Here is a 27,877-nt window from a genome sequence, read left to right on the forward strand (position 1 = left end):
CTACATGGTGCTTGAGCCCTATGTGACAATATGTGGCCTTGATCTCCTAACTATCGGTGCGAGGAGAGATGTCAAGAGTATTGTAAAGGGAGGAGGAGAAAGGTGAAGGGGAAGAAGTCAAGTAGGATGAGGGTGATACTAGCGATGAGAGGAGGTTACTAATGAAGCAGCGTTAGCTCATATACTATCTTATATTTGATACTGGATCGAAAAAAAAAAAAAGATAGGGATCTATGGGTCTCGTCGCAATTAGAATTGGGCTAGTTTGCAAGGACACGACAGAGAAAGCGATCGTAGGAGTGGAGACGATAAGATAAAGACAATGAAGAAAAAGTGATGAGCGACGGGATAAGAGACGACAAATGGAGATAAAAAGACTAAATTGATAAAGATGATCACGAAGGGACGTTATATGAAAATAAAGTAAAAAGGAGACTCTATAAGAAATAATAAAAATATAAATTATTTTAAAGAATTTATCAAATTATTGGATGGATATGAAGAATAAATAAGATCTCATTCTTACCGTCTCATCCATGCAAGGCTAGCAGAAACGGTTTATGCACACAGCACTCTCACCCACCATAGTTCCTCTCGATTAGGACAGTTCCGGTTGCATCCTTCTCTCCGCAAAGAGTCCCGTCTGTCCATCACAGCCGTTGAAGTCTTCCGTATCCGCTCTAATCACCGTTCAATCGCGTGGTCCCGACGGTAAATAGTTCGTCCCCCGCCCCCTCTTGTGTGTGAAGCGCCCCCAGCTCATCCCCCTCTCGTCTCTATCCGTTCCATTCGAATCCCCTTGTCTTTCCCCCTTCTTTCCTTTGCCTTCCTCAGTTCCTTTCTTTCCCTTGTTCTCGATCTACAATTGTTGGGTCCCAGTGCTAATTGAACCGCCTCCGCTTCCAATTTGTTAGTTCTAATACGATTTCAGTCAACATCTTTACTTTTCTTGTCTCTTACGCCATCTTTTTCTGGGGATTTATGGCGATTTTCATCTCAACATGCAAGATTTCGGCTTTGCAAGTGATTTCTTAAGTTTGGTGCTAGTTGATTGTAGTTTTCCATCAGAATTGGTGATTAGGGTTTGGTTCTTTGGCTTGGTGAAGCTAATTTAAATGATGCTTGGAGATCAAGTCCGCTGCGTTGTTTTTTCTGTAATTTTTGTGGGTTTTTTTTAATTTTAAAGTTTCATATAAGTTGTTTATTAGGTCTCATAGAGCCTTTTTTTTTTTTTTTCCCGTTTTTGGTTGTCAGCAATTGTTGAGCTGAGTTGCATGTAATGGGGCATTCAGTTGGAACCGTCATTGATACGGTGGGTAGCGATGAGAAGGGTGACAAAGAGAATAACGATAACAAGACCTGCGATTCAGAGCCCGTGGTTTACCAACTTGTTCGGGTAATTGATAGTGTTGATTATTTGTTGCTAGCTGACAATTTTTACTCAGTGACTAAGTGTTTATTTTGATTATTTGAAGCTCTTGTTTATGTATATAGTTAATAATTATATTGTGAAATAGAAGGAATAGTTGCATTTAGTTGATTGTACTTATAGAATTGAAATATTGAAATACTAAATTGTGTATTGTGTTGTGGATATATATTATATATTATTGACTTGCATAATTGAGTGGTTTCAATTGAAATCTTCATTGAGGATGAGTATTGGAGATTTACAAGGAAGGCTCTTTCATTTAGTGGTCTACATGTTCATTAAAGCATTAATTACTGATATGTACATAAGTCTTAATATGCATGAACAATATACTGTAAATTTCTATTGGGAGAATCAATAGGGAATATGGATGGTTGCCGGTTGCGACTTTAACACATTGACAATCTCATCCATCCAAACAAATCTTCTTATGTTGAAATGGACAAAACATCAGGTGATAGTGCAATTTAGGTGGACAATTAAAATTGAGTAATGGGCTTTCTTGCAATCTGCTGGGTCCTTTATCTCTTTTTAAGCAAGCTATACTTCCATTCAAGAAAAGGAATGTCTAATGTAATATATAGATTATTTCATGGAAAGGTGCTCATAGAAATGTGGATCAGCAAGATCATTGCTTCATAGATCTTTAGAACAGTAAAATATTTGAAGAATCTTGAGATTGCCTTCTATCAGACATTGTGAAAAATATAGTGGATCTTATTATGGGAATAAAACTGTTTCTGCACGGAATCTGAGGAGACTGATTTTGAGGTTGAATGCTGATTTAGCCTTGTGGTCAAATTGATCTTATTTTGAAGGTGCAGAAGTAATCTCTTTCTGAAAATTACTTGGTAGTGGAGGGAGAATATCAAGTAATTGGTAGCCTCATTTAGTTAGCTCGTTTAGTTGTGTATGTTTTCCGTTTTTTTTAATATGCTCTTTTTGGCATAGTTCTTCATAGAATTTAGTGATGGTAAGAAAGTTTAGTGCGAAAATAGGTGCTTTCACTAATACCATGGCCATTCATTTAATAATAGGCACAAAACATCAATTTGATCAATTATACTGCAACCAATTCTTTAGTAATACGTCACTCCATAATATTTACTTTAGCTTCATGAGCTTCATCAGTATATACCCTTGACAGTGCCACATCTATATCAGAATTTAGTGCTTTATTGGGTCTGACTTCATAGACCTGAATCCAGATGACAAAGATTAAGGTTAAAGTTGATTACATTTACAATTCATAATACTACCATCTTTAGAGAAGATAATTATACCCTTGTCCCTTCTTTCAGTTTCAATTGCTCCTATGGTTCATGATTGAATCTTGATACTTCCAGCTCTTATCCATCTGCCGTGTCTAAATCCTGAGACATATGTCTCATAAGTTATCTTTCCATCAGGTTGAAGGTGATGGAAGGCTAGTTCCTGCTACTGATGACGAGGTTATGGAGGTAGAGCAGTTGCTTGAAGGTGAGAAGAGGGAAGTTAAAGCTATCAGGAATGATAAAGGATGTCTTTCCGGTGAAGTTTTCTCCAAGTCTGACTTGGAAGGTATTGAGTCATTGAATAGCATCTTGTTTTCTGTTTTAACTACTCTTCCCAATTGTAATATATCTATAACAAATTTTTTTCATTTTGTTTATGTTCGGTATTGTTGTGAAGTTTATACTCTATTTGTCATCAGCCTCTGGGCTATTTTATGCTAGGCTCTTGAGAGATGTATCTGGTTATGGCTGGACCTCATACTCTGCATTTTTCTCCTTGCCTATGAAGATGTCCTTTTCTTCCTTAATGATGGTACTTCTTCAGCTTCAGTTACTTTCCAAATTGAAGACACTTTTTCTCACCGTCTTTTTTCTCTTTGTTGGTTATCATACTACCTTACCTTATTTTGAACAAAGAATAAAAGAGTTGTTATCTCTTCTATTGCTAATAGTTGGACACATGAAGTCATTTAATTTTGAGCCTGATATAAATAACCAAAAGTTGCAAATGCTTCCTGTTCAAAGTTCAAAGATTCCTCATTATGTATTTCAAAATTATTAATATATTACGCTGTAGTGATTTAAAAAGGTGCTCAGGTCGTCGCCTAAGCGCTCAGGCGAGTCGAGGCGAGGCTCGAGTGCCTCATATAAGGGCTAGGTGGTGCGCTTCAATAAGGCGTTGCCTGGGTTCTCGCTCGAGCCCAAGCGTTGAGCACCCGATTGATATAAGGCAACCAGGTTCAATTAAATGTGCGTTAGTTGGTTCGATTGAACCAACTAACGCACGCAGTTACCTCCAAGCTTGCGCGCGACCCCAACTGCCAACCCTAGCGTGCGCTTTCTCCCTCTGCCTCTGCCGCCAATAATTTCTCCCTTTGCCTTCGCCGCCGACAGTTTCTCCCTCTGCCTTCGTCGCTGACGATTTCTCCCGTTGCCTCCAAGTCTTCCTCTGTTACCGACCGAGTCTCCTCAGCTTCCGCTGCTGTCCGTTGCCTCTTGTTGTCCGTGACTTCGCTATCGTTGCTATTGTTCGTTGCTTCTCTTCTAAGTTCTGACTTATGATAGTCGGTTTCACTAGGTGATATTTTTTTATCCCTTTTAACAATTATACTCTTCCCTTCTAACTGTTGTTAACAGTAGATTATTAATTACTATACAAAATAATATTTATTTATTAGATTAATAATATTATATATTTTAATATTTTAATATTTTAGAACGTCTCGCTTCGATTGGGCGAGCACCTAGCGCCATGGGCGTTTTCGGACCTTGGCATCTTTTGGCTCCTAACACTTTCTAAAATCACTGTTGCGCAGGCAATAGATCTTCAGAATAGTTTATGGCTCCTAACTCTGTTCCTTGTTCCCTTCCTAAAATGCTTTTTCAAATCAAGAGTAGCTAGCTCATGGCAACAATGCTGCTTTTGTTGTAAAGAAAAAAACAATTCAGTTTTCCCTTGGGTACTCTAGACCCACGTGTTACTGATTTCCTTACTCCTGCATTTTCTTTCATCATGGAAAAATCTTTTGATTTAAACCTTTGCAGCACCACAAGTTTGCTATTTTGCAGCCTGGTTGTCAAGGTTTCAAGTCACAGAATTGACCTCTCTACTTGTAGGGCTAAAGTTGCATATATTGACCCTTCCTAAACCCCGCATTGATAGCCTCATGCATCAGGGTACAAAATCTTTTGAATTTCTTGTCATTCAATCATTTGCATTTCAACAACCTACTCTGGCTGTGATCATCATTTCGTATTGTGGTCCATATCTTCATCTTGAGCTTGCATAAAATATTTACTTGTTGCAACTTAAGGTGGGTTAAATATTATCTTGTAGAAATTTATGTTTAACTCTTGCAGGAGGCTTATGTTGTGACAATTTTTTATTTAATGTTTGATGGGTGCATAATATTTTGTCACATATACTTTATGTCACAAATGAACTAGAACTTAAGCTAATACATCACATATAAATATTCTATTCTCAGTAGAAATTAACTATAATTTAGTTGGCAATAGTAAGCAAATTGGCTTTCCTGATGATGATTACCTCTGCTACTCTCCAGTAAGATGCATGCAATATTTTGAAATTTACACATAAAAGCATGGTTCGATATGTTAGCAGATATTTCATGCATGAGAGTTGACTTCAAATAAGGTAGGTACGATTACTGTTTTGTTCAAACTTTTTCTTTTTTTACTTACATCATGTAGTAGCCATCTGCAGTTAACAGATTAGTAAATTGTGAATTTTCAGTGTGTCCTCTTCCATTTTGCTCTACCGAGATCTGTGCAAAAGGATTATATACTCTCTCAATTTATCAGTTTAAATAATTGATTTTTGGTGTAGACAAAGTTATCTGGAACATGGGCCATTCTGGGTGTGGTATAGGTGTCAGCATGGGTATGCCAATTAGCTTGGTCTGTGGTACATGGGATAGGATTATGTGGTTCACTAGCTTGGATCATCATATATTTAGTTATTTTACTTGGATTACTTGCTATATCAGATGTCTTTTTGGTCATTGAGTAATTTTCTCAGATAGTAATAAATAATGTTTTTATAATTACCTTAGCTTACAAGTTGTAATTTGTAATACTGCTTGAGGTAAACAAACCACTAGCTTTCATTATGTTTGGAGTCATGTTGTTTCTCATTATATGCAATTTCTCTGTTATCAAGGTTCATATTTCACTGAGTTCCATGTCTCAGGAATCATTCAATCTGGGAATGCTGATGATTCGAAAAAGTTGAATGCTAGGCTTGAGGTACGTGTTCCTTCTTGGTATCCATCGTAAGCATGAGTACAGGAACCAAGTTTGTACTTGCCTTTTGTTGTCTTAGAACATCCTTTGCATAACATCTTATTTGATGCAATGTTGACCAAGCTTGTTGGAATTATCAGGATTCCCTGCCTTTTCACTTAAGTTGTATTTGGGGGGATACAAGTGAAACCGTTCGTTGGATAAATCTTGCTTTCATATGCATGTGGCATAAATGTTGAAGCAAATCATAATTTATTTTAACAATTGTAGTCACTGTGCAGGATTTGATGGGTGATATGAGCATATTGAAAGCAAATCAATACCATTTCTCTTGTTATGATAACTACATTAAATTTGTAAAACAATATTTTTTTGGTTACTTCCTGGAACATAATGAGGCCATTTACAGAATGCACATTTAAATATCTCATTTAAAGTACAGTTATAATTGATATAAAAGAACTGCAGATCTAATGTGCAACATAAACAGATGTCTATCTTTGCCAAATTTAGGCATGAGGGCTTGCACAGCCTAACTTTGCAGGTAGAGATTGTATTGAAAACAAGCAAATATGTGCATGAGAAGAACTAATATTTTCTAGATGCACATATATTTTCACATACATACTCGTGTATTCTAATTGTGCCTATTTATCATCATATGGATAAAATACATATACGACTGTACAGATGTGTCTGCTAGAAAGATAGTTAACACTTCTTTTCAAATATTAGCTATTGCTAATCCTAAACAATCATATGGTGTACATTATGCAATGTATTAAATGTCCCTGACGTAGTCGAAGGTAAGAAAGGGATCTACATTCATTGTTACAAATATCATGGAATCAAAGTCATCAGCAAGTCTTATTAAGAGTTGTATGCTTAAACACCTTTGAAGATTAGATTAGTACAATCTGCACATTATTTACTTCAGGTTGGATCTGTTGAACTGCAATTAAATTCCTTATTCAGTTTATCTGTCTCTTTTTCCCTAAACTTGGCATGTGCCGATAATTTGAACTTGATGATGTCAACTTCATATTGAGTACCTCTATAGAGTAGAAGCATCTGAAGTTGACGTCCAATGGTCTTTTTTTCTGTGGGTACAAATTTAGCTTGTCTATGATTAGTAGCTGTTCATTTTTATCTTACATATTTAGTTAGTAATTCAATTAATTATATTTTGTCAGCATGACATTCTTGCTCCTGAACTATGTTCCTTTATACTGTTTCCTTTTGTATTTAATCTTATCCTGTAGAATATAAAGGTGATGTTGCAAAAAGTTAAACAGGAAGAGCAGCTATTGTTGTCGGGTGAATCATTTAATCATTCTCCAAAATGTATGACCATAGAGGATCCAGCATCTGAGAGATGTAAGAACTCTAAAGCCTGTAATAACAAGCTCCAACCTGAGATTACATCTAGGGAAATAATGCCAAGATCTCTGGAGCTTAATAGCATCCACGATTTTGAGGTAGGAAGTGCTGAAACATGCTCAGGTCCCACAAACGAGGCAGTATCTAGTAAATCATCCATTTCTGAGTCTTGCACTAGTTTATTCCCTGATTTTTCTATTCTAAGAGGAGAGATTTGCTTGGATAATTTTTCAATCCGGGAGCTTCAGGAAGCTTTTAGAACTACCTTTGGGCGTCAGACTTCTGTTAAAGATAAATTGTGGCTGAAGCGACGGATAGCAATGGGGTTAACAAATTCCTGTCATGTTCCGTCGACAAGTTTTACTATCAAAGACAACAAAATAATTCTCAGTGAGGCAAAAGAAGGAGAACCTGAAAGATTGCAACAGTCCAAAAATGAAGCTGAATCTTTATCTATGAACATTCATGTAATAAATGCCAGTCCCCAAGATTTTAAAACCAGCTTGAATAACAATATGACAGACCAACAATTGTCTGGTAAAAGACTTGGATTATCACCCTCAAATCATGATGTGAATGATGAAAATTGTCAAATGGAGCACTGTGCTGCCAAAAGGATGCGGAAGCCCACGAAGCGATATATTGAGGAACTCTCGGAGCTTGAGACCAGGGAATGTACTGCTAAATCATATTCATGCGTGAAAATTTCTGAACATAGTCATTTCCCTTCAAAACGTCAGATCAAGCCCGTTTGTGATGGTAAAACCCAAAGAAGAATCTTTTCAACCAGGCATATATCTGTGGGAGGATTCAGTTTTGAGGTACCGTATGTGCTCAGAACCAGAAGAAGGCAACCTAGGAAGAATTTCGTGGATCTTATGGTATGTAAATTGTTTAATTATGCATGGTCCTGTTTTTGGCCATGCCTTAATGTTACTGCACATTATTGTTTGTCATAATGATGAGTTCTAATTATTTGTAAGTTAATTAAAACCAGAATATATCTTTTCCGTGATATTCATAACTTCTATTGCATGTTTGTTTTTCTAGTGAATGAATAATAGATTAACATTTGTAATGTGTTATTTCATCCATAGGAAACTTGGCTGGAAATCCTTTCCATTATTGTACTTAGCCAATACAGCAGTATCTACACTCTTGGAAGCGACTCCTTATAGTGGACGTTATCCTCTGAACTGGACAATAAGGGGCCACAGTTTTTTTTACCCATAAAATACAAAGTTATGACCACCAAAGACATGAGCAATAGGCTTTCCTTCCAAGACAGTCACCTGCAAATCATGCCATTTCTCTAGTTATTGAATAAAACCAGAGATTACCTTTACAATCAACAGACTTTTGCTTTTCCCACTGCTTGGGAGCTCACATTTTCCTGTTCTATTATACTCACCAGGGTTTTTCTCCTGTCCCTGATGGTACTATGAGACTCTTTGTCTAGTAGTATCCAGCCCTGAAAGGTTTTCCTTGCTATAAGTCACATTGGGTTCCATGCGCTGAGATTATGGTTGTTTACCATTAATTGCAATGACGAAAAATAAGTTGCATTATCAATGAGCAAACATTGTCATGACCCATGAGGAACTCTGGATATCCACAGGAGAGATTATTTAAAATTGTTAATGCTGACTTTGACTCTTAATCTTTCTGAAGTCTGAGAAGTACCATCCATTCACTTGATTTGTAAGTTTCTGAGGGTTGTATATTTTTTCACCTTACCATGTAAAGCAAGTGTTTGCCAAGGTTGTCATCGCATAAACATCCTATTTATATGGAGAAATGTTTTTTGTGCTATTTTTCAAACTAATATTGATTGAAAATCTTCTCATATTTGATTATGAGTACGCAAATGATATACGTTGTCAAATGAAAACCATGTCCTTGAACTGAAACTCAAAATTATATTGAAATAGTTCCATACGTGCATGTTTCATTTTCAATATAATTATCTTCAGGGTTAGTTTATTGTAATGGCTTAAATTAGGTTCATGTTCATTTGTGGATGACCAGAACCCAACATTATATGAAATTTCATGCTTCTTGTCAGTTCTTATGTTGGACTTTGTACAGATCTATTCAATATTATTAAGAGTTTGCAATAAACTTTTGAATCCTAACAGGCATGTATCTATTGCTTGTTTTATGGATGATACATGAATCCTAAAAAGATGGAACACATCATTCGACGATATTAATAAGAATCTCCATTCATTTACCATCTATTTGCATGATCCAAGTTTCATTTAACTGAAACTGATTTGACTGGACTTGTTTTTAGTATCATTGTTGATTGTTGGTGGAGTTTGAGCTGAACCTAGAATGGGGTTCTATAACACTATTGTAGTGAATCATTCGAGTATGGCACCATGCAGATTTGATGAACAATATAATCATAGAACAATAAAAGTACATGAGAATGCTCTGTCTTTTTGATGAATTATGTAACAGGAACTTTATTCTTATTTACCTCAATAAGTTGACTTTTTTGAACTTGAGAAAGCTTTCAAAAGGCCTGTTCTTTATGATAATTGAATTACTTTCTCAAAGTGGAAAACTTCCTTGGCGTTTTCTTGTTTTGTAAACCTTATCCTTTATTCCTGTTTGCAGGAATACAACCCTGCTACCATCTCTCACATGGTAAAAGCAGCTGTTATGATTCCTGCACTGGAAGAAGGCAGCGGTAATGGAAGCAGATCTAGGGAAATCGTATCTGTTCCAGTGCAGATATTACAGCTGGTAAATCAATATGTAACTTATCATGCAGCCCTATTCATGGTTCACCTTTGTGTAGCAAGTGGAATGCTCTGTGTATTTTCAACAAGATTTTTAATTACTGTTGAATCTTAGAGGGTAGGCTTTGGTGTCATTATAAGGTTGTTCTTTTTCAATTTATATGGAACAGAGTCTCTGAAGCCACATGTTCCCAGGCCCAATTCTACGCTGACTTCTTTATTTACTTTTTAGAATCTAACGAGTCCTGAAAACTTCCCTATAAAAAAAGATGGTCTTTCAGAGTGGAGGAAAATGTTAGAAGTACCAACCACTTGGCTTTAAGATTTGATGATCTCACATTTTCTTTTTAAACGAACTAAAAATATTTTAGTCTATGCCAACTAGGATTTCACAAACACATTTTTATCATCTCGTATTAATATTAAAGCTTTGTTTTTTCTTCTGGATCCACCCATGCTTAGTTATGACAACTCAATGTCTTTTGCCTTGCCTCTGTAGTTTTTGTGGGCATCAGCCTTTGGTCTTAAACATGAATATACATCAATCTTTGATGACCCTGAACCTGCTGAATGCACACATTGGAATTTTAAATTGGCAATGTTACTCAATAGAATTCATCATGTGCCAGAGTGTTGCTGGTGAAGGGGACGTGAAAATGAATACAAAAACATTGAATTGTGAAGAGGATTTAGATCTTCACCATAAAGGATTAGATGCAAATGGAGATACAACATACGGTAATGCTAATACACAGCCAGCACCTAAGGGTAGCGCAAGGAGGAAGCATCATAGGGCTTGGACTTTATGTGAGGTTCGGAAGCTAGTCGATGGAGTAGCTAAGTACGGAGCTGGAAGGTGGTCCGAGATCAGAAGACTAGCCTTTGCCTCTTATTCTTATCGAACCTCTGTTGATCTTAAGGCAAGTTCTCAACTACACAGTCAACCTCTGAATCAGGAATTTTAATATCTCATAATCAAGCAAACTTATGAAGATGAAGTATGTTTGAACTTTAATGTTATTAATATAACTGTTTGTTGTTTTTTCTTTCTTCAGGATAAATGGAGGAACCTACTGAGGGCCAGCTTAGCACAATACCCTACTAAGAAAGAGGTGAGTTTCATGAGTTGTTTTAGTTGTGTATTTTATTTAACAGATCCTTCCATTCCGTCTATGAAACCGACCTGAAGATGCATCTTTTCCTTGAGATAACTACTAGCACCCATTTCCCTTAAGGATTTATTAAGTAGTTAGGATCTTTTATTCTTTTATTGATTATAATTACTCGAGGCTGACTGGCAGTTTTGGTTGTGATTCATTTGAAAAGAGATAGTAACTCATTTATGCTGGTCATTTTTTCTGTGTTCCTGCAGGCAAAGAACTTTGGCAAACAGACTTCTGTACCAATACCAACACCCATTCTATCTCAGGTAAGGGAATTGGCAAAATTGCAGACACAGACTGGAATCAAACCTAGCCCAAAGAAGTTTGCAGGCCGTGGAGGCAGACCGCTACAAGGAGAAGGATCTGGTTTTTTGTAACACCCATGTAAACAAAGCAATTATGAGTATTTTTTAAGCTAATGATTTGGTCACTTATGTATTGTGATATGTACAATGGTCATGATGTGCTTTATGCATGCAACTCAGGAGCTTCCACCATCTGCTTCTATTTTCAGACTCAGCAACTTGCCAGGATCAGCTTCTCAACATATTCTTGGATGTTCTCCCTATTGAGCTTTGTTCACCGGTAAAACCCTACGAGTCTTTCTCTGTTGAATTCTAGGTGCTGTTTTTTCTTTTCTTTAATTAATTAAACAATTCTAATATTTATGTTCAACGTGAATAATATTATTAAAGAGACGGTTGGCTAATCTGAATAAAATTATTAATTTTAAATTATTTGATTATCCATGTACTAAAAAAAATGCAATAGTTAAATCTATTTTAATGTGATTACTGAAATCTCTTTTTGTATGATTCTCAATAAAACCCATCTGCCAGTAATAGTGCAGGCGTTGTTCCTTAATTATAGTTAAAAGGTAACTATAATTAAGCATTCTCAAATGCTAGAAAATGAGATCCCACAAAAGAAATGTACTTACATGTGCCAATTTAGGGGATGCAATCGATTAACAAATAATCACCTCGTATTATGGGTGTTTGGTGGATCTTTGAGATGAATTCTAATAGTTGCCTCTTGTTGCTTTTTTAGGTCAAGAAAATTCTGATAGTGGCCTTCAATCATGTTGATTAAATTTGGTTTCCTTGAAATTTGCTGGTGGCGACATCTCATACACTCCAATATGGATTCTGTGCTTCAACCTCAATAGAAGGATTCTCGAACACGACGCATCATCTGACTGCCAACTCCGCCACAGCTCCGGAAATAAGTACATACAGTTTCTGTGGGGTCCTTTTCATTTGGCCCGAAGGAAGAGATGCATCTCTCGAATCGAGAAAGCAATATCTCACATGTTCTGAGTCTGGTGCTCCGTGATCTCACCTTCCATCAGAGAAGTACTTTCCCCAGGACCAAACTTTATGCTTTACGGAACTTGTGTTGGAAGATCCATGCTCCAATATCTCGATGTGATCCGATGGATTTCGAAGGCGAAGTTTTCTTTGAGAGATACGTCAGGATGATGCCATCGAGCCCTCCAATCTATTCGCCATTGCAGAAGGCAGTAAGCTTGGGATCGATCAATCGTTGGCCGGCTGTGCCATCATGTAGTCGTCGGCAATAATTATTTGACTTAGGCTAATGGAGATGCGAGTGTGGCGCCAACGCTGGTGGCGCCGAGGAAAAGGATGGAAAGAGAATGACCAGTTTGGCGCATACCGAGACCTTTTGGTGAGAACAGAGATGGCAGATTCGAGCCGGCGGTACATGTGGAGTCTGCAGAGACTTACTTTTCCCTACTGTCATGTCTTCAGATCAAGGACGTGTGATTCGTCATTTCCATCGGCAGCTTAATCAACTGACGGAACTCGAATACTGAGCATATATCAAGAATTTGTTCACTGCTTCTACTCGTCGTCATACGATGGTTGATGGAGTTGATTCCAGGACACAGCTTCTCGTACGAGTTTCATCATCTCCCCACGCCATGACTTCTTCCAAGCAGAGAGCTGCCCTTCCATTGACTGTCAGCGCGGTAGGTAATGGTAATAGTAATAATGTCATATGCTGATCTCGTGGGATCCGACACTCTTGAATGCATGTGGTCTGCACATCGGCAATGGAAGGACAGTCCTTTTCTGTTCTGAAAGCGAGACGTTTCTTGGATGCTTTTTAAGGTTTGCAGAGGTAATTTCCATGGGGTCATCGGCATGTTGGACGTTTGCTATCGTGCTTCTGTTCCCTGATTGCTGGGCCTGCATGCTTGGCTGCTTTTGATTCTTATCTCAGGGCAGATGATTTTTTGCTCTCTTTTTTCTGGGACAGGAGAGATTAAATTGCGCTCGTAGAAATCTCTCCGAAGACAAGACAAGAATCACGTTGTGTATGTTCTTGTCGTGAAGCCTTGAACAGTTGTCTGTTTCTGGTTCAGAGTTTTGGATGTCACAGCCTAAATCAAATATGATCAGTGAATCTTGTCTGCTGATGGAAGCTGTGTGGCTGTGAAGGCAAATTGCGATTGTCACAGTCCAAGTCCTAAGCCATGCATGCATTATTTTCCCTTTCTTTTATTGGAACTGACCATCAAGAACAAAAACATGTTCAAAATAATTTTCTGTTCTTCCATATATCTCCCATCATAAGATGCTATTTTATATCTCCCATCATAAGATGCTATTTTATAATGTCTCTTTAATTCTTACATATATAATATGAGCTTTTTAATTCTTAATTATATAAGACTATCATGTCATACACGTATGAATATTTCCAACAAGAAAATTTTATTTTGGTGATTTTGACACCATATTTTGATTGTGCAAAAACTACACGCAAAATGAGTTGTACAGTCATATTTCTTTTCACCTTTTCCTTTTGAGTGAGATTTCCCCATCAAACTTTCTTATTGCTTTGCACCACATCGGAATCTCTTTCCTCAACAACTTGGTGTCCAGTTCAGCCAGTCGTCGTCTGCGTCAAGAAAAGCTGCAACTGAACTGAGATTGAACTCAATGTGCGGTTGAAGGGAATCACTCTCCATCCAGAACTCGGTGGAGAGGCCACTGAGAAGGAACGTGCTATCGAGAGACATGCTGAAGCAGGGATCCTCGTCTTCTTCACCTACTGTCAGTGGGAGGTCACCAGCGGCACGGGACGGGTCGGCATTAGCAGGAGCATCAGGAGAGGCTTTCGGGGGGCTCATGGACGGCTTCGATGCCGGCTGAAGATGCTGTTGATGGGTAGATGACGACACGAGTAGTGCTTGGTCGTGGTGGAAGAATGTCTTGGTGCACCTCTGGGCCTTGGTCTGGACGACGACGGCCGTGTGATCCGGGGCGGCTTTCGCTGTGATCGCAGCTGGACCGGCGGCGGAGTTATTACTCATGCAGGGCTTTGGTTGATATGCCTTGCCGTAAGCTTTCTTCCCCAGTGTGGTGTTCCAGTAGTTCTTGATTTCATTGTCTGTTCGCCCTGGCAGTCTTCCTGCAATTAGAGACCATCTGCGTCCACCATTGAAGAAACACTAATTATAGTTTAGATTTCTACATTTGCATGCTGAAATCCTGTTGTTCTTAACACGTTCTTCCACTGTGTCAAATCTATTATCAACAACAAACAATCGAATTGACATGTTCTGAGTTATAAAACGTAGTACGTATCTTTAAGACCACAAGAAATCGGTGAGTACCTGTTACCGAGGAGCTTGTGGAGTCTGATGATGAGTTCATCTTCGTCGTCGGATATGTTGCCACGCTTAATACCCGGCCGCAAGTAGTTGAGCCACCGCAGACGGCAGCTCTTCCCACATCTCTTTAGACCTGCACAAGTTCGTTCATGTTCAGTCGGAAGTACCATATGTGTTCCAAGGAACCTAATTACTCGGTGCTGCACCTGCTCGCTTGGGGAGGCTCCTCCATTTGCCTTCTCCATGGGTGTCAATGTAGGACTTGAGGATGTGGTCTTCGTGAGCTGTCCATGCCCCTCTGTTAAGCCCCTCCTTTGCACAGCATGGCTTCCTTCCCATCTCTCTCTCTCTCTCTCTCTCTCTCTCTCTCTCAGTGCTAGCTTGTGTGTGTTGATTGAAGAGTCATCATTTCTCGGTATTTATAGGTGGCACACCCCAATGACCATGTTTCACTGAGCTGGACCATGAATACGGACTGAGAGGAGGATTTGAAAGTTAGATGGCAGGTTAGATGGAAGTTGGAAAGCTTGACATGGATGGCCATAAAACAAACTTGTAATGTGCTGCATCAGCAAATGGATAGCGATAGAATATGGATGGTTCTGTGTACACACTAAAGATACTGCTCCTTATACCTAACTCCTATATTTCATTTAGTCTGATATCTCAAATGGAAGCTTAGCACTTTCGGCATACTATTCTTGCAGCGTTTATTGCTAGTAATTTGAAGAACCATAGAAGTCTTCAGACATTAGCATGGAGCAGTAATCTGCACGATTCAAGAGAAGACTGAGATGAACTGCAAAGCTGAAATCTATATACCATGGTGGAATCCTACTTCCTCGATGTAGTATTCAAAGATTGTGCATGATGAATGCTCCGAACGGTCTGCAACTTGAAGAACTCGAAGATGGCACACATTATGACGAAGAACTACCATCACTGAACAAAATTTTTGGATGATCACTCCACTGATTATGTCATTAATCAACACAAAACAACACGATGAACTTGGGAATGGGGGATTCAGAATGATGTCTTCTCTTCCCAGTTTGGATTATATCAAGCCAAAATTATATTATACCTATGGATTTGGAGGTCACATGACATATCGGTAATATACAAATATGATCATTAAAATAGAAGCGTCAACAAACCTTCAACATACACTGAACCCGAACATGATAATGCTTCGGCTGCTATCGTGCATGTATAGGCTGCTATTTGAAGAAAAAGAGTAGCCGCCACAAGTGGCTTTGGTATCGCTATCACCAGTGGAAGCGTAATCAAAGACTTGTTAGCTTGCTTTCCAGCTCTATCTGTATGTATGACTAGTTGAAGGTTGTGATTTGGATGAGGCTGCCACCGAAGTCACTCTAGTGTTGATGTCTGCTGAATTCTCAGGATTTGGATGACAGAAATTGTAGGAGGATCTCTTAGTATCTATCTATGCGTTATGGAATAAAATCTTTAACATCTATGATTTAGTTCTTTGATGGCATAGTCTGCTGTGGTCCATAACATCCTACTTCACGCGTGGTGTAAACAAGGTCTAAGTTTCTCGGCTTTTCCAGGAAACATTGGCGCCTTCACCCCACTGGTGGCTCAAAAGTGAGGATGTTCTCTTTGTTAAGATGGAATGCTTTGATTAGATAAGATAAGACTTTCCACCTGACGTTCTTTCATCCAAAAGCAGTATCTCATACTGAAAACATCATCATGAGTGATGATGACAACGCGGTGCAAGATCGTTTGATTTAGATTGTCGGAACAAATTAGTATAAGCATACGGCGATCGAGATTTTGATGAGAAATTTTGAGCTCTTGGTTCCTTTTTTGGTCTGATTCAGAAGCTTCTGAGATGGTTATGCCATGACAAGTCGGGTAGAAGGATGAGTCAGTGAAAGAACTCCTCATCTGTTGTTTTTTCTTGACTGCTCATCTCTTTTGCCTGCCTTTGTCGAGCAATTCGCTCTGTGTTTCTTCTCTCTTTCTTGTTACTCACGAAAGTTGCATATCAGCTCAGATACCATCGATAACGCATTGATTAAGAGGTCCCTCTCGAGTTGCTGAAGGACTTGGGGAGCAGTTCACTTTCAGGAAAACTGAGAATAGGCATAGTCGTAAGGCAAGTCACAGTGTACCATCCATACAAAAAGAGTTGTACTTGGCGCCTAAAACAGTACATCAAGTGCAAGAGAAACTATAGTAAGAGACTTAGGATTCTTCCCATTTCATTTCTATAGTAAGAGACTTCTAGATAGCTGAAATGCTCAAGTTGTGAGGTGTTTGTGCCTCTCTTCTTGGGTAAGCTGATAGTTAATTGGATCGAGTATTTTGCCAATGTCAGTAAGATGATATAATGAATCCAGTAGTAATATATGATGACATGGTTTAGAATTGGACACAGTATGAGAGTTAAAAATGGTACTGCACTACAATAAGGTTTTTGATGAAGACAAGAGCATTTGGTCAAAAGGAAGGGTTCTTTGCTATTTCTTAAACTGGGTAAAAGAAGCATCCATTTGTCTCATCTCATTACAGGATAGTTAGTGAGATCAGAAATGGACAGTTGCGAATGACCAATAAATAGTCAGTAATTTAGGTGCCTTAATGAAGATTGACAGTAAATGATGCATGTGGTCTAAGAATCATGGATTTTCCACACACAGAAACAGGGACACAGACTAAGGACAAGAGAGAGCATGCATGGATGATGTGGACAGTTCAACCCATGGTGTGGATTGTGAGGTAGAAGCATGAAACATTTGAATTATTCGATTAGTATCATATGAGTCATTATATTAGAACTTGTTAGAAGGAACAATAACAATTGAGAGTTCATTGCCTACGACGAGGCCTAAGGTTGTATTTTCTGCTGTCTGAGATTACAGTGATGGAATTCTCCCCAACTTCTTCCTCCGGAAATATATAATCTGGATCAACCTTGTCATCGACGTCTTCCGGCAACTCATCGTACATCCATGAGTACTGGCTCACACTTATGTCACTCTCTGAGCCGAAAGCCAAGAACTTGTTTCCTGCACCACATCCATCAGTGTTCAGAAGCTCAATCTACAGATAATCTATCTACAATGGCAATGTCAACTTGAGTGATGCAATTACAGACCTTCATTTTGTTCCATTATCCGAACCTTCTCCACCAACGTTAGCAGCAACTGATGATTTAATATCTCATAGTCTCTGCACAGGCAAATATGTGATCTCAAATCCATGATTTCTTTTCTTTTTCTTGAAGAGAAGCTACAAATTACAAATTCTGTTGATGTATTGTCACCTGTAGGTAAACAAAGAATGAATGATTTGGATGGTTGAAGCAACCAGAAACGAGGATCGAGTTAGGAACACTTTGGACATGATTCGAGACTGCTGATCGAAGTCATCGCCACCAAATCGAACGATGAGGACCTCGAGCACAAATGTGGTACAGAGACCTGTAATCGTTTGGTATCCAATGCTATCAATTGTGATCAGCAAATGTAAAGAATCAAACGCAGAGTCTCACCTAAGTAAAGGCGTGCTCGGATGCTGTATGTCTGTTTCGTACTAGTGAGCATGTAGAGAAGAAAGATCACGCAGGAGTAGAAGAAGAAAGCCTTCATGAATCGTGATTCTACTAGAATTGCGTTGTGCAGCGCGAAGAGCTTGTCCAGAGCAGCGAAAATGTTTGCTTGCTTCGTTTCGAATTCTTCCTGTTACAGAAGCCAAATCTGTCTGATGCGCCGGAAGAGAAGAATGCTTAACAGTCAGTCAGATTCAAGCATGGCTGTCATGTGTCATACCTGAGCTGCTAATATCGATTGAGAGTTCCGAATCAGACGGTCATGAGCCTGTTGGATTTGCTCTTGTCCGAGGAGTAGCTCCTCTTGCTGCTTGTTACCGAGCTCTGCTAGTCTTTGCAAGGTGTCCCTGATGAGAGAGAGAGCAAAGGTGGCAGTAGCAGATTCAGCAATGTGGTAGCAGATTCATAGAATTAACGAAGCGAATTTGGTACATTACCGGCTTTCTTCAAGCGCTTGGGATTGAAACTTGGTGAGGAAATCGAGGCCTTCGAGGGCCAAAGCCTGCCTGTCGAGAAGCTGCTTCTGTTTCTCCAAGGACAAGCCTGCAACACTACCAATATCGTCGGCTTTGCTTTGAAGATTCTGCATCTTTGAGGACATGGAGCTCCCAACTACCTGTATTTCTCTTTCGATTTCTACAGCTTCCTCCCTTAGCTTCAGCATCCCATCATCCAAACTCTTGTAGGACTCCTGCAAGCTTGCCATGCCGGAGATGAGCTTCTCTTTCATGTCGAGCTGTCCTCCTTGCAGCTCTACCTGCGAAGCTGCTATCTCTTTGGACTGCTCAAAGATCGCCTTGGAGTGCTCCAACACGTCATGGATCTGCGCCTCGACAGCACTTGATGCTTGGGCTAATTGCTGGTTCTGGAGGTTGATGGAAGCTAATGAATCCTGGACTTTATCGGAGTGCTGCAGTAGCTGCTCGGATTTCTCTTCCATGACATCCAACTTCTGTTCTGCAAACTGAGCTGATCTCAGTAAATCATTGACCAACCTCTCTGTGTCATGCTTGAATGCATCAGTCCTGAAAAGATTCAACTCAACAATCTCAACATTAGAATGCTGAACTGTGAATGAACAAAGATGTGATCGAGTATTACAATGCTTAACTGTAACTGGTGGCAGATGGAGTTGGTCTCCAAGAAGAACTCGAGGTAGACCTTGTGCTCCACATCATCTAACGTCTTGAGACATCTCAACATCGGAGCCCCTGCATCACAACTCGGAAAAGCTGATCTCCCTGAGTCTATCTGAAAGCAATCACTGAGCTGCCAAGCTAATCTCGATTGCTTCTCTTTATCGGCTATGATCTCTGCACAACCAGAGAAAAGGTTTCGGTAAGCGTTTTGCCAGCAACTGTTTGCTCCGACCAGCTTTCTCCTTGCGTTCTCCACCAGCTTCAATCCCTTTCGGTCGTCGAGCCTTTCAATGGAGAACTCGGCTGTTGCAGCACTGATCTCCTTCGGGAAGCCTTGGTTCAATTCTCTTATAGATGATGGTGACGACGACGAAGAAGAAGAAAAGGGCCACGAAAGGCTCTGGCTCTGAGCACACAAGCAAACCAAGAGGAACGGCAACAAGATGTGCATGTTTACCGTGATCAGACAAATGTTACTTTGGGAGACGCTGATTGCTTAGCCTGTATCGACAGTCAACAAAGAAAGATCACTCAGATCGCAATGCAAACATACGATACTATTAACTTCGATTACAAATTCACAGAGTGCACTCATATTTAGCATAGAACAAACTTAGCATATTCTGACTGCAAATTCTGCCAATTACTTGCTGCTTTATCAAGTTACAGAAATAAATACCTCCCAGAGTTAATTCCTCGGGAAAAGATCATGGCATCTTCCTAATTATTAGAACTATTATGAGAACGATCTGTGCTAATAACACAACGAGGAACGAGACAAATATGCAAAGTCCGAACAACAATTAAAAGAAGACGACAAAACAATCATCAAAAGCAAATCGTTAAACAGGATTTCTTGAGCCGGCCGCAAAAGACAGCATCATCCTCAGATAGTCCGTAATCATATTTATAGAGAGAGAGAGAGAGAGAGAGAGAGATGAACCGGCGTCGACTTGGGTGTTGGACGTCCGTCTCCTAAAAGTCGATGCATGGAAGAAGGGGAGCGACTTGGTACTTATGGCTGCCCGCGAGTGGCGGCTCTCGGAGGAGGCGCGACCACATGAGACGAGAAGCGTCGGCTGGGGGATTAAATCGTGTGTTAAACCGGAATGGGATCTTTTATGAGGTGGAGTTATGGTGATACGCCCGTAATAAATGAATTGGAGGATCTGACGGCCTGTATTGCTTTCCTACTTGGGAAAGTCAAAGAGATTTGATTGGGAGTTAGAAGCCACCCTTCCTTACTGGAAAAGGTCATCTAATTCCACTAAAAGAAGAATTGAATTGAATTGACTTGGTCAACCTGTGCTCTCCAATAGCCCATATATGACTGACTCATGGTTTCATAGATAGATAGATGTCTCATTGTGATGACTGAAAAGAAATTAACCTTTAGCCAATTTATTATACTTTGCTTAATAATCTTCCTAACTTGTTCCAAATATTTTGATCAACATAGCAGTCTTAGCCAAAAGTACATATACAATCAATCTCTTTGTCTTATATTACTCTTAGCACTAATAGGAAAACTCACATATTGATCAACTTATGGTGTTGTAGAAAGAAGATCTCTGAGGTTGTGATATTCCTACTATTTTTTATTCAAACAAAAGAATAGATAATTTATTTGTTTAAAAAAAATAAGCTTAATTTGATTATAGCAAATTATGTGGGTGAAGGATAATTAAGAAAAATAAAAGCATTGGTTAACATCTTTCCTTGAGTTAGCATCACAATCCACCTACCAGATTGAAGATTATGTCCATTTATATTTCTTCTGGGATTACATTCTTGTTCTTGTATTCCTCGAGATATTGTTCATAGGATGTAAAAAGGAGTGCCATGTACCATTAATCTTAATTTGCAAATCAAATTGTTTCAATCTTTAATCTAAAGCATTACTTTCCATCTGATATGATAAAAACTCGGCACTTAAGAACCAATCAAATGGGTTTGTCAGGCAAACATGAACAAAATATTCTTGAAAATATTTTTATTCTTAAAATATTCTTTATCTAGGATTCAATCTTTCCATCCTTACACTTCAAAAATTATGTTGACTTGAGCATAAAAATAATTATATTAAACATATTTCTAATATTATATATATATATATATATATATATATATATATATATATATATATATATATATATATATATATATAGAGAGAGAGAGAGAGAGAGAGAGAGAGAGAGAGAGAATCAAAGAGTCATCATACAAAATATTAGGTGGGCGGATCATCTTTCCAAAAAAATAATAATATTAGTGTTTATAAGATTACGAGCAAAAGTATTGTTATTCTTATTGATGTAGGACCATAAGTGACTTACACCATTAATGCCACTCACACAAAATATTATAGATTCACTCGAGAGATTTTATTTTCTTTGCAAAAGATAAATGATGAAGACAAGATATAAAACTATTATCTTATTGAGATATTCATATGCATATTAATCATAGTTTTGAAGTTTGCATAGACAATATGGCATGTGAGTTGACGAGTAATTTGAGGCCCTCCAATATGGCAAAGCATTTATTTCACTTGGAGGGTAATAATTTTGCTATCCCACTTATCTGATTTAATTGCTCTGAACATACCACTATGAAATATTTGACTCCTCATCAGAATGGACTCAATTTAATTGCTCTGTATTTTCAAAAATCAAAGTTTTTTTCTTCTTTGTAATCTATATTAAATAAATTAACAGCTCTCTTCTTAGGTTTATCTTAATTTTTTTATCATTTTCCCGAATGACTTTAATTGTTTATCATAACTGTTCATCCACAATTAAAATTCGGCTTGAATTTATTATAGGTTTATCTTATCAATTATGTTGAAGCTAATCATGAATAAGAATGAAATCATGAATATATAATTAGAGGACAGATTTGTTGCTTACATATTAGGGCATGCAATAATCATGACATATGACATATGATATAGTCTTTATCAACTAAACTAACTATTCGGCACCAATTGTGTACTCATATGCAAATCCAATTTTCTTGTACCTTATGTTCTCCATAGATTATACAATATAAACAATTACAATATCAATAATTTATAATTATTTAATTATATATATAATTCATAAATACAAATGGCGGTTTAGTTTCATGTAAATAATTATCGTAATATCACTATTAGTTATGTAGACAAAGATTAAGAATTACTTACAATGATGTAATGAGTATATTATTATTATTATTATTATTATTATTATTATTATTATTATTTTAAGCTAAAATATTTTAAATTAATAGTTCAAGAATGATATTAACGTGATAATTGGTATTAATTTTAACATTCAAAAAGTGGATGAAAATTAAGATTGACTTATAAGAGCTTGATAAATATATTATTTTTAAATTTAGTTGAGCATTTTGAATTGATTTCATCAGATAGTGACAATTAGGGTGCATTTTAAATGTTAACTTTTTTCTTAAATCTCATTCATTTATCTTAATAATGATATTAATTGCATTGTACACATGGACAACAAGGCATCTTTCATATGATAAACAATAAATATATATAGTTTTACCAAACTTTATACATATCCAATGAAATAATAATCAACGCTACGCGCAAAAAAGATTTTGCATATGAAATAGTTGAATTAGAAATCAGCGTTCATAATATACGTCAAGGCGCTTTCGATGGTGTCTTACAATTTGGTTATAGGTTTGCAGAAACCATCTCATTCACAGCCTAAAATACCATCAAACTTGTTTGAGAGACGTCATTGTTTAAGAGCAGTAAATTCGTGTGTCGGCATCACACCAAATGACATGTTGATCATTCTATGAATTTGACATGGAACGATCTGAATCGATTGAATGATACTGTTTCAGAATAGATGTTGTCGATCATGCATGTGCTACGATTAATAAATGCTTTCGATCAGCAAAACCACTTTTGTTGGGAACTCGGTGTTTACACCTCTTGCCATTTACTTTGGTGGATGAGATAACATGCTAATACATCTGATCTTTGAGTTAGATTTTCTTGAAAGCTTGATGATAATAATCCGGATTTTTAGCAATATAATTAAGGAAAAACAACGCATTAAACATGCTTAGAAGTTGAAAGATCTTTTGTTAGCAGTGGTCAACGGGAAGAGTTTTCAACGCAGCTAAACTGCGGCAAGTTAAGAGGAACATGATTCCGTGTTTTCGGAGGATTTGCACCTTCTTCGCCTTCCCCATTTGACATTTCTGCTCTGAGAATAGTTCCTGTATAGACTACGCGGATTGTTGCTAAGTTGTGTGTCTGACCTCCTCCCTCTTTCGTCTCAGTGTCTCTCACCGAACCCTCCTCCACCAGAGGCGTCTTCAGATGTCTATATAACTCCCGTCAGGATGACTTGTTTCTTCTAACCACCAGAAGAATTTATTTATGCGGTTTGAGTAGATATTGTTGCGGTCACACTCGGCAACCTTACAACGATGTCTAGGCATTCATGGCGGTCCTTCATAACAAGCTGCTGGAGAAGCACCAAAGAGGGCTCCGTGACAGAAACCAAGAAGCCTCGGCCGATTCCCAAGTCCCCCCAGAGGCTGTCCTATTATGATATCAGCAGCTCCGGCACTCCGCTCTCCCCCGAGGACCTGTCTCTGAGTCTTCCAGGATCAAACCTCCATGTGTTCACGCTTGCGGAGCTGAAGGCCGTGACGAGGAACTTCTCCACGACTAATTTCATCGGGTCAGGCGGCTTCGGTCCCGTCTTCAAGGGGTACGTCGACGACAAGCTGCGGCCGGGGCTGAAGGCGCAGCATGTGGCGGTGAAGTCCCTGGACTTGGAGGGGCTGCAAGGCCACCGGGAATGGCTGGTGAGTATTCATTCTTGCAGCACTGTTTGGTCTCAAAACTCGGTGGAATTTAGCCTCGCTGTGATTTGTTCTTAGGCTGAGGTTATATTTCTTGGACAATTGCGGCATCCTCATCTGGCGAAACTGATCGGCTACTGCTGTGAGGATGAGCACCGGATGCTGGTTTACGAGTACATGGCTCGAGGAAGCCTGGAGAACCACCTCTTCAAGAGTAAGTCTCCATTGCTCAATGATTACATCCTTAATTGCAAGGCATCCCTCTTCCTATTAGAAGAATATAGATTAATGAAGCAAGGAAGATAACCTTTTCTATTCATCCACGAATTTTTCAAATCTGGCATACAGTGAAAATGGCCAAACAATGTCAGTGGTTAGGATAGGGAAAGCTTAAAAAGCAAGGCAGGTAAACTATCACATCGACGTGGTTTGCTTTGGCACCACAATTTCACCGAGAACCTCTTCAAGGAGAAGACTAAATCAAGCATCTAAATGTTCGCAGGGTTGCTTGCTTCGTTGCCATGGTCTACGAGGATAAAGATAGCAGTGGGAGCTGCCAAGGGGCTTGCGTTTCTTCACGAAGCAGAGAAGCCCGTGATCTACCGCGACTTCAAAGCCTCAAACATATTACTAGACTCGGTAATATTCCTGCACCTTCCTCCTCCCTAAAGTCATAGGGTTGAAGAAGTCAACGAGAAAGTTGAAGTGTGTATTCACGTTGTCAATTTGGTCATCGTATCTGAACGCAAATGCATTGTCGTCATCCCAGAAGTAGTTGGCGTGAAGCTTTCAATGAGATGTGGATGACGTTAAACCAAGTTGGCTGGTTCAATTTTGGATCTGAACGCTTCAGCTTTATGTCAGGCTGAACTCACATCTGAAATGCTTTAGGAAAGGAAAGCAAGTGAGCCATTTTACTTGTTGAATAAGGAGAGGCAGAGTGTCTATTGTCCATAGTAGGGTTATTGGGTGTTTCAGATCCAATCCAATTGGAGCCGACCGGTTTCAAAATAGTTCGATTTTAATCGGTTCATATTTTGAAGTTATAAATATTTCTGATTAGGAGCATTCTTTTTCAGTTCGATTAGTCGGTTAAAATCGAATCGATTTTAATTTACACAATATCGATCTAATCGAATTTACTATAGATTCAAATTGATTAATTGAGTCAAATTTGATCCAATTTCACAAGTAAGATGAGTTCAATTTTATAAATTTTACCGGTCTAATTGAACCAAATTTCGGTTCGGTTCACTTGGACCAAATCAATTTATCGAATCCCATCAATATATATATATATATATATTAATCGAACTGGTTGGGTTCAGTTGAACCAAACCAAATCGATTCGGACCTCTTAACTGTTCGGTTTAAATCGATTCGAGGGGGGAGTCTTACCATGCAAACGTCCATGTTACGTGAGCTTGAGCTGATCATCTCTACCGCAAAACGCAGGACTACACGGCGAAGCTTTCGGACTTCGGGCTGGCAAAGGACGGACCCCAAGGAGAGGAAACGCACGTCACAACCCGTGTCATGGGAACACGTGGCTACGCCGCGCCGGAGTACTTGTTGACTGGTAAGACTCCGAACGAAGCTAATTTGCTGTCGACTCTCTTTCGGCTTCATGAACAAGGAGCTCACTGCCCGGTCATCCTTACCCAGGCCACCTGACGGCGAAGAGCGACGTCTACAGCTTCGGAGTGGTCCTGTTAGAGCTGCTCAGTGGGCGGCGGTCCGTCGACAAGAACCGGTCAAACCGGGAGAAGAACCTCGTCGAATGGGCGAGGCCTCAACTGAACAATCCACAGAAGCTGAGCCGCGTCATGGATCGCAACCTCGAAGGTCAGTACTCCACCAAAGGTGCGCAGAAGGCAGCGGCAGTGGCTTACAAGTGCCTCAACCTCAACCCCAAAAAGAGGCCTGACATGAGAGCCGTCGTGGAGACCTTGGAGCCTTTGCTGGAGATGAATGACGTACCCATCGGCCCCTTCGTGTACACAGCGCCAGCAGAGACAGAAAATGATGGCAGGAAGGAGATGGACGTGAAGACTGCAGCAAAGGTGAACGGACTCAAGCAACGGGTCCCCAACTCAGCGGTCCGTTCTGAGGCCACCATTCACATGGATAGCAAGGGTTTGTACAGGAACTCTCCAAGGCACCACCAGAGCTCGAGGAGACAGAACAGGGAACATGGAGTGTGACTCTTTATGTTATGTATAGAGAACAGATCGATGATGCATTGTATTGGTTTCCTCTTTACATGTTCAGATAATAGTGAATGTTTGGAAGAAGTTTTGGCAAAGATTGTGCAGTTTAATGCTGCAAATTAATGGAATATGGCTGAAAGGAAGGTTATTGGATCAACAGCTTATACATTCTCCAATTCTTTGGTTCATTGCATCATATGTGTGTGGTGAAGAAAGATGGGCTAAGATAATAATCTCGTATTACTAAGGATTAAAAGAGTCGAGTTATACTGGATCTAATCTACAACTTAAATAAAAGCTTAAGATTTTGATTGAATTGGCATAAAGTCTTATATATGTTATGTTGATCCCGATTAGTTCGACTCAAATTCATCATTATTTGATTTCTGAAAATTTATACATTTGTTTCTTTTCTATTTTTCAATTGTTGTCAAACTTAATCTCTATCATAATAATACATATTAAGTCTATTGTCTCCTATTTATACAGGTTAGGAGGGAGGATTTCCCTCAACAGATTAGAGGACTTTCTTGTAGAGAGATTTCCTCATAGTTAAGAAAATCTTCTGCTATCATGCCCCCGCAAGATGGTGCTCCTGTCAAGAACACTAATCTTGGATCGATGTAATGCAAAATGGTGACGAGCGAGAGGCTTAGTGAGCAAGTCGGCTAACTGATCAGCCGAATGGATATGAGAAACTCGTAGTTGACGACGGACAACTTGATCTCGCATAAAATGGAAGTCGATGGTAATATGTTTCATGCAGGAGTGAAATACCGGATTAGCACACAAATAGATAGCTACGATATTATCTCAATATATTGTAGGCGTATAGTCGATGTTGAGTTCCTTCAGTAGTAGATTTATAACCCAATTGAGTTTTGTAATGGCAGTGGCAGTGGCGATGACACGTAGTCATGTGTACTTAATGAAGTGATTTACAAAAATGACATAAAATTTGAACTTATCAAAAGACAGGATTGGAGCATGACCCAAAATATCGATATAAATAATTTCAAATGGTTTAGAGGAGGAAATGAAAGATGAGCCAAAAGGCTGCCGATGACTTTTATTACTAAGACATGCATCACAATGCATTATAGAACTAGTGGATTTAAAAATAGGAAGAGAGTAACGAGAAAGTAATTTCTGCTAAATAAGGGACAAGGGATGACCAAGACGATGATGCCACATATCAACTGGAGCTACAACAGAAGAATGAACAGTGGGCTGGGTTATTTGTGAAGCTGATGGCCATTTGTAAATATTACCTCTATTCGGGCCCTGGACCAAGGATGCCCCCGTTCTCAAGTCCTTAATAAGAAATGAATCAGGGAAAAATTCAATTAAAGTATTGTTATGCTTGTAAAATTGAGAAACAGAAATGAGGTTGCATTTAATATGAGGGGCGCATAAAACATCATCGAATGTAAATGTAGTAGAATCAAAATTAAGTATTGTGGAACCAGTATAAGTCATAGG

The 27,877-nt window shown here is 38.9% G+C and overlaps 4 protein-coding genes across 10 annotated transcripts; 2 read left to right on the top strand and 2 right to left on the bottom strand.

Moving 5' to 3' along the window:
- The first annotated feature begins 572 nt into the window (after window positions 1-572).
- Window positions 573-11,503, top strand: LOC135581778 (uncharacterized). Of its 7 annotated transcripts, none has more exons than XM_065156349.1 (9): window positions 573-711; window positions 1,255-1,396; window positions 2,842-2,992; window positions 5,639-5,694; window positions 6,954-7,952; window positions 9,697-9,825; window positions 10,451-10,741; window positions 10,877-10,933; window positions 11,194-11,503. In XM_065156349.1, the coding sequence occupies exons 2-9, from the start codon at window positions 1,280-1,282 to the stop codon at window positions 11,359-11,361; spliced, it is 1,968 nt and encodes a 655-aa protein (XP_065012421.1). In that variant the 5' UTR covers window positions 573-711; window positions 1,255-1,279; the 3' UTR covers window positions 11,362-11,503. The 7 variants fall into 7 exon arrangements, with proteins under 7 accessions (XP_065012421.1, XP_065012419.1, XP_065012422.1 ...); XM_065156347.1 differs by lacking the exon at window positions 573-711 and adding an exon at window positions 742-909; XM_065156350.1 differs by lacking the exon at window positions 573-711 and adding an exon at window positions 742-909 and having other exon boundaries at window positions 6,987-7,952.
- Window positions 11,504-13,708: 2,205 nt separating this feature from the next.
- LOC135641189 (transcription factor MYB1-like) lies at window positions 13,709-15,012 on the bottom strand. The gene is made up of 3 exons (XM_065156355.1): window positions 14,834-15,012; window positions 14,631-14,760; window positions 13,709-14,442 (listed from the first exon to the last, which is right to left on the bottom strand). Exons 1-3 carry the CDS (start codon window positions 14,964-14,966, stop codon window positions 13,878-13,880), a joined length of 828 nt encoding a protein of 275 aa, XP_065012427.1. The 5' UTR covers window positions 14,967-15,012; the 3' UTR covers window positions 13,709-13,877.
- Window positions 15,013-17,436: 2,424 nt separating this feature from the next.
- On the bottom strand, window positions 17,437-19,800 carry LOC103988227 (protein GAMETE EXPRESSED 1). The gene is made up of 7 exons (XM_009406780.3): window positions 19,322-19,800; window positions 18,648-19,235; window positions 18,431-18,557; window positions 18,154-18,340; window positions 17,926-18,082; window positions 17,758-17,831; window positions 17,437-17,668 (listed from the first exon to the last, which is right to left on the bottom strand). The coding sequence occupies exons 1-7, from the start codon at window positions 19,798-19,800 to the stop codon at window positions 17,469-17,471; spliced, it is 1,812 nt and encodes a 603-aa protein (XP_009405055.2). The 3' UTR covers window positions 17,437-17,468.
- Window positions 19,801-23,603: 3,803 nt separating this feature from the next.
- On the top strand, window positions 23,604-26,552 carry LOC135640256 (serine/threonine-protein kinase RIPK-like). Its single transcript, XM_065154531.1, has 5 exons — window positions 23,604-24,188; window positions 24,264-24,399; window positions 24,688-24,824; window positions 25,641-25,764; window positions 25,851-26,552. The coding sequence occupies exons 1-5, from the start codon at window positions 23,805-23,807 to the stop codon at window positions 26,387-26,389; spliced, it is 1,320 nt and encodes a 439-aa protein (XP_065010603.1). The 5' UTR covers window positions 23,604-23,804; the 3' UTR covers window positions 26,390-26,552.
- Window positions 26,553-27,877: the final 1,325 nt, after the last annotated feature.

This window comes from Musa acuminata, chromosome BXJ3-6 (assembly GCF_036884655.1).
Source record: "Musa acuminata AAA Group cultivar baxijiao chromosome BXJ3-6, Cavendish_Baxijiao_AAA, whole genome shotgun sequence".
NCBI lineage: Eukaryota > Viridiplantae > Streptophyta > Magnoliopsida > Zingiberales > Musaceae > Musa > Musa acuminata.

What these genes read in the sequence shown, in the direction of transcription:
- LOC135640256 (XM_065154531.1), top strand. Translation starts at nt 23,805, where the DNA reads ATGTCTAGGCATTCATGGCGGTCCTTCATAACAAGCTGCTGGAGAAGC. An exon ending in AAGGCCACCGGGAATGGCTG is followed by an intron (nt 24,189 to 24,263) that starts GTGAGTATTCAT and finishes ATTTGTTCTTAG; the next exon opens with GCTGAGGTTATATTTCTTGG. An exon ending in CAAACATATTACTAGACTCG is followed by an intron (nt 24,825 to 25,640) that starts GTAATATTCCTG and finishes CGCAAAACGCAG; the next exon opens with GACTACACGGCGAAGCTTTC.
- LOC103988227 (XM_009406780.3), bottom strand. Translation starts at nt 19,800, where the DNA reads ATGCACATCTTGTTGCCGTTCCTCTTGGTTTGCTTGTGTGCTCAGAGC. An exon ending in CATTCTTTGTTTACCTACAG is followed by an intron (nt 17,832 to 17,925) that starts GTGACAATACAT and finishes TTGCCTGTGCAG; the next exon opens with AGACTATGAGATATTAAATC. An exon ending in GATAATGGAACAAAATGAAG is followed by an intron (nt 17,669 to 17,757) that starts GTCTGTAATTGC and finishes GATGTGGTGCAG; the next exon opens with GAAACAAGTTCTTGGCTTTC.
- LOC135641189 (XM_065156355.1), bottom strand. Translation starts at nt 14,966, where the DNA reads ATGGGAAGGAAGCCATGCTGTGCAAAGGAGGGGCTTAACAGAGGGGCA. An exon ending in GAGCCTCCCCAAGCGAGCAG is followed by an intron (nt 14,761 to 14,833) that starts GTGCAGCACCGA and finishes GAACTTGTGCAG; the next exon opens with GTCTAAAGAGATGTGGGAAG. An exon ending in CACAAGCTCCTCGGTAACAG is followed by an intron (nt 14,443 to 14,630) that starts GTACTCACCGAT and finishes TGGTGGACGCAG; the next exon opens with ATGGTCTCTAATTGCAGGAA.
- LOC135581778 (XM_065156349.1), top strand. Translation starts at nt 1,280, where the DNA reads ATGGGGCATTCAGTTGGAACCGTCATTGATACGGTGGGTAGCGATGAG. An exon ending in AGTTGAATGCTAGGCTTGAG is followed by an intron (nt 5,695 to 6,953) that starts GTACGTGTTCCT and finishes CTTATCCTGTAG; the next exon opens with AATATAAAGGTGATGTTGCA. An exon ending in CAGTGCAGATATTACAGCTG is followed by an intron (nt 9,826 to 10,450) that starts GTAAATCAATAT and finishes ATCATGTGCCAG; the next exon opens with AGTGTTGCTGGTGAAGGGGA.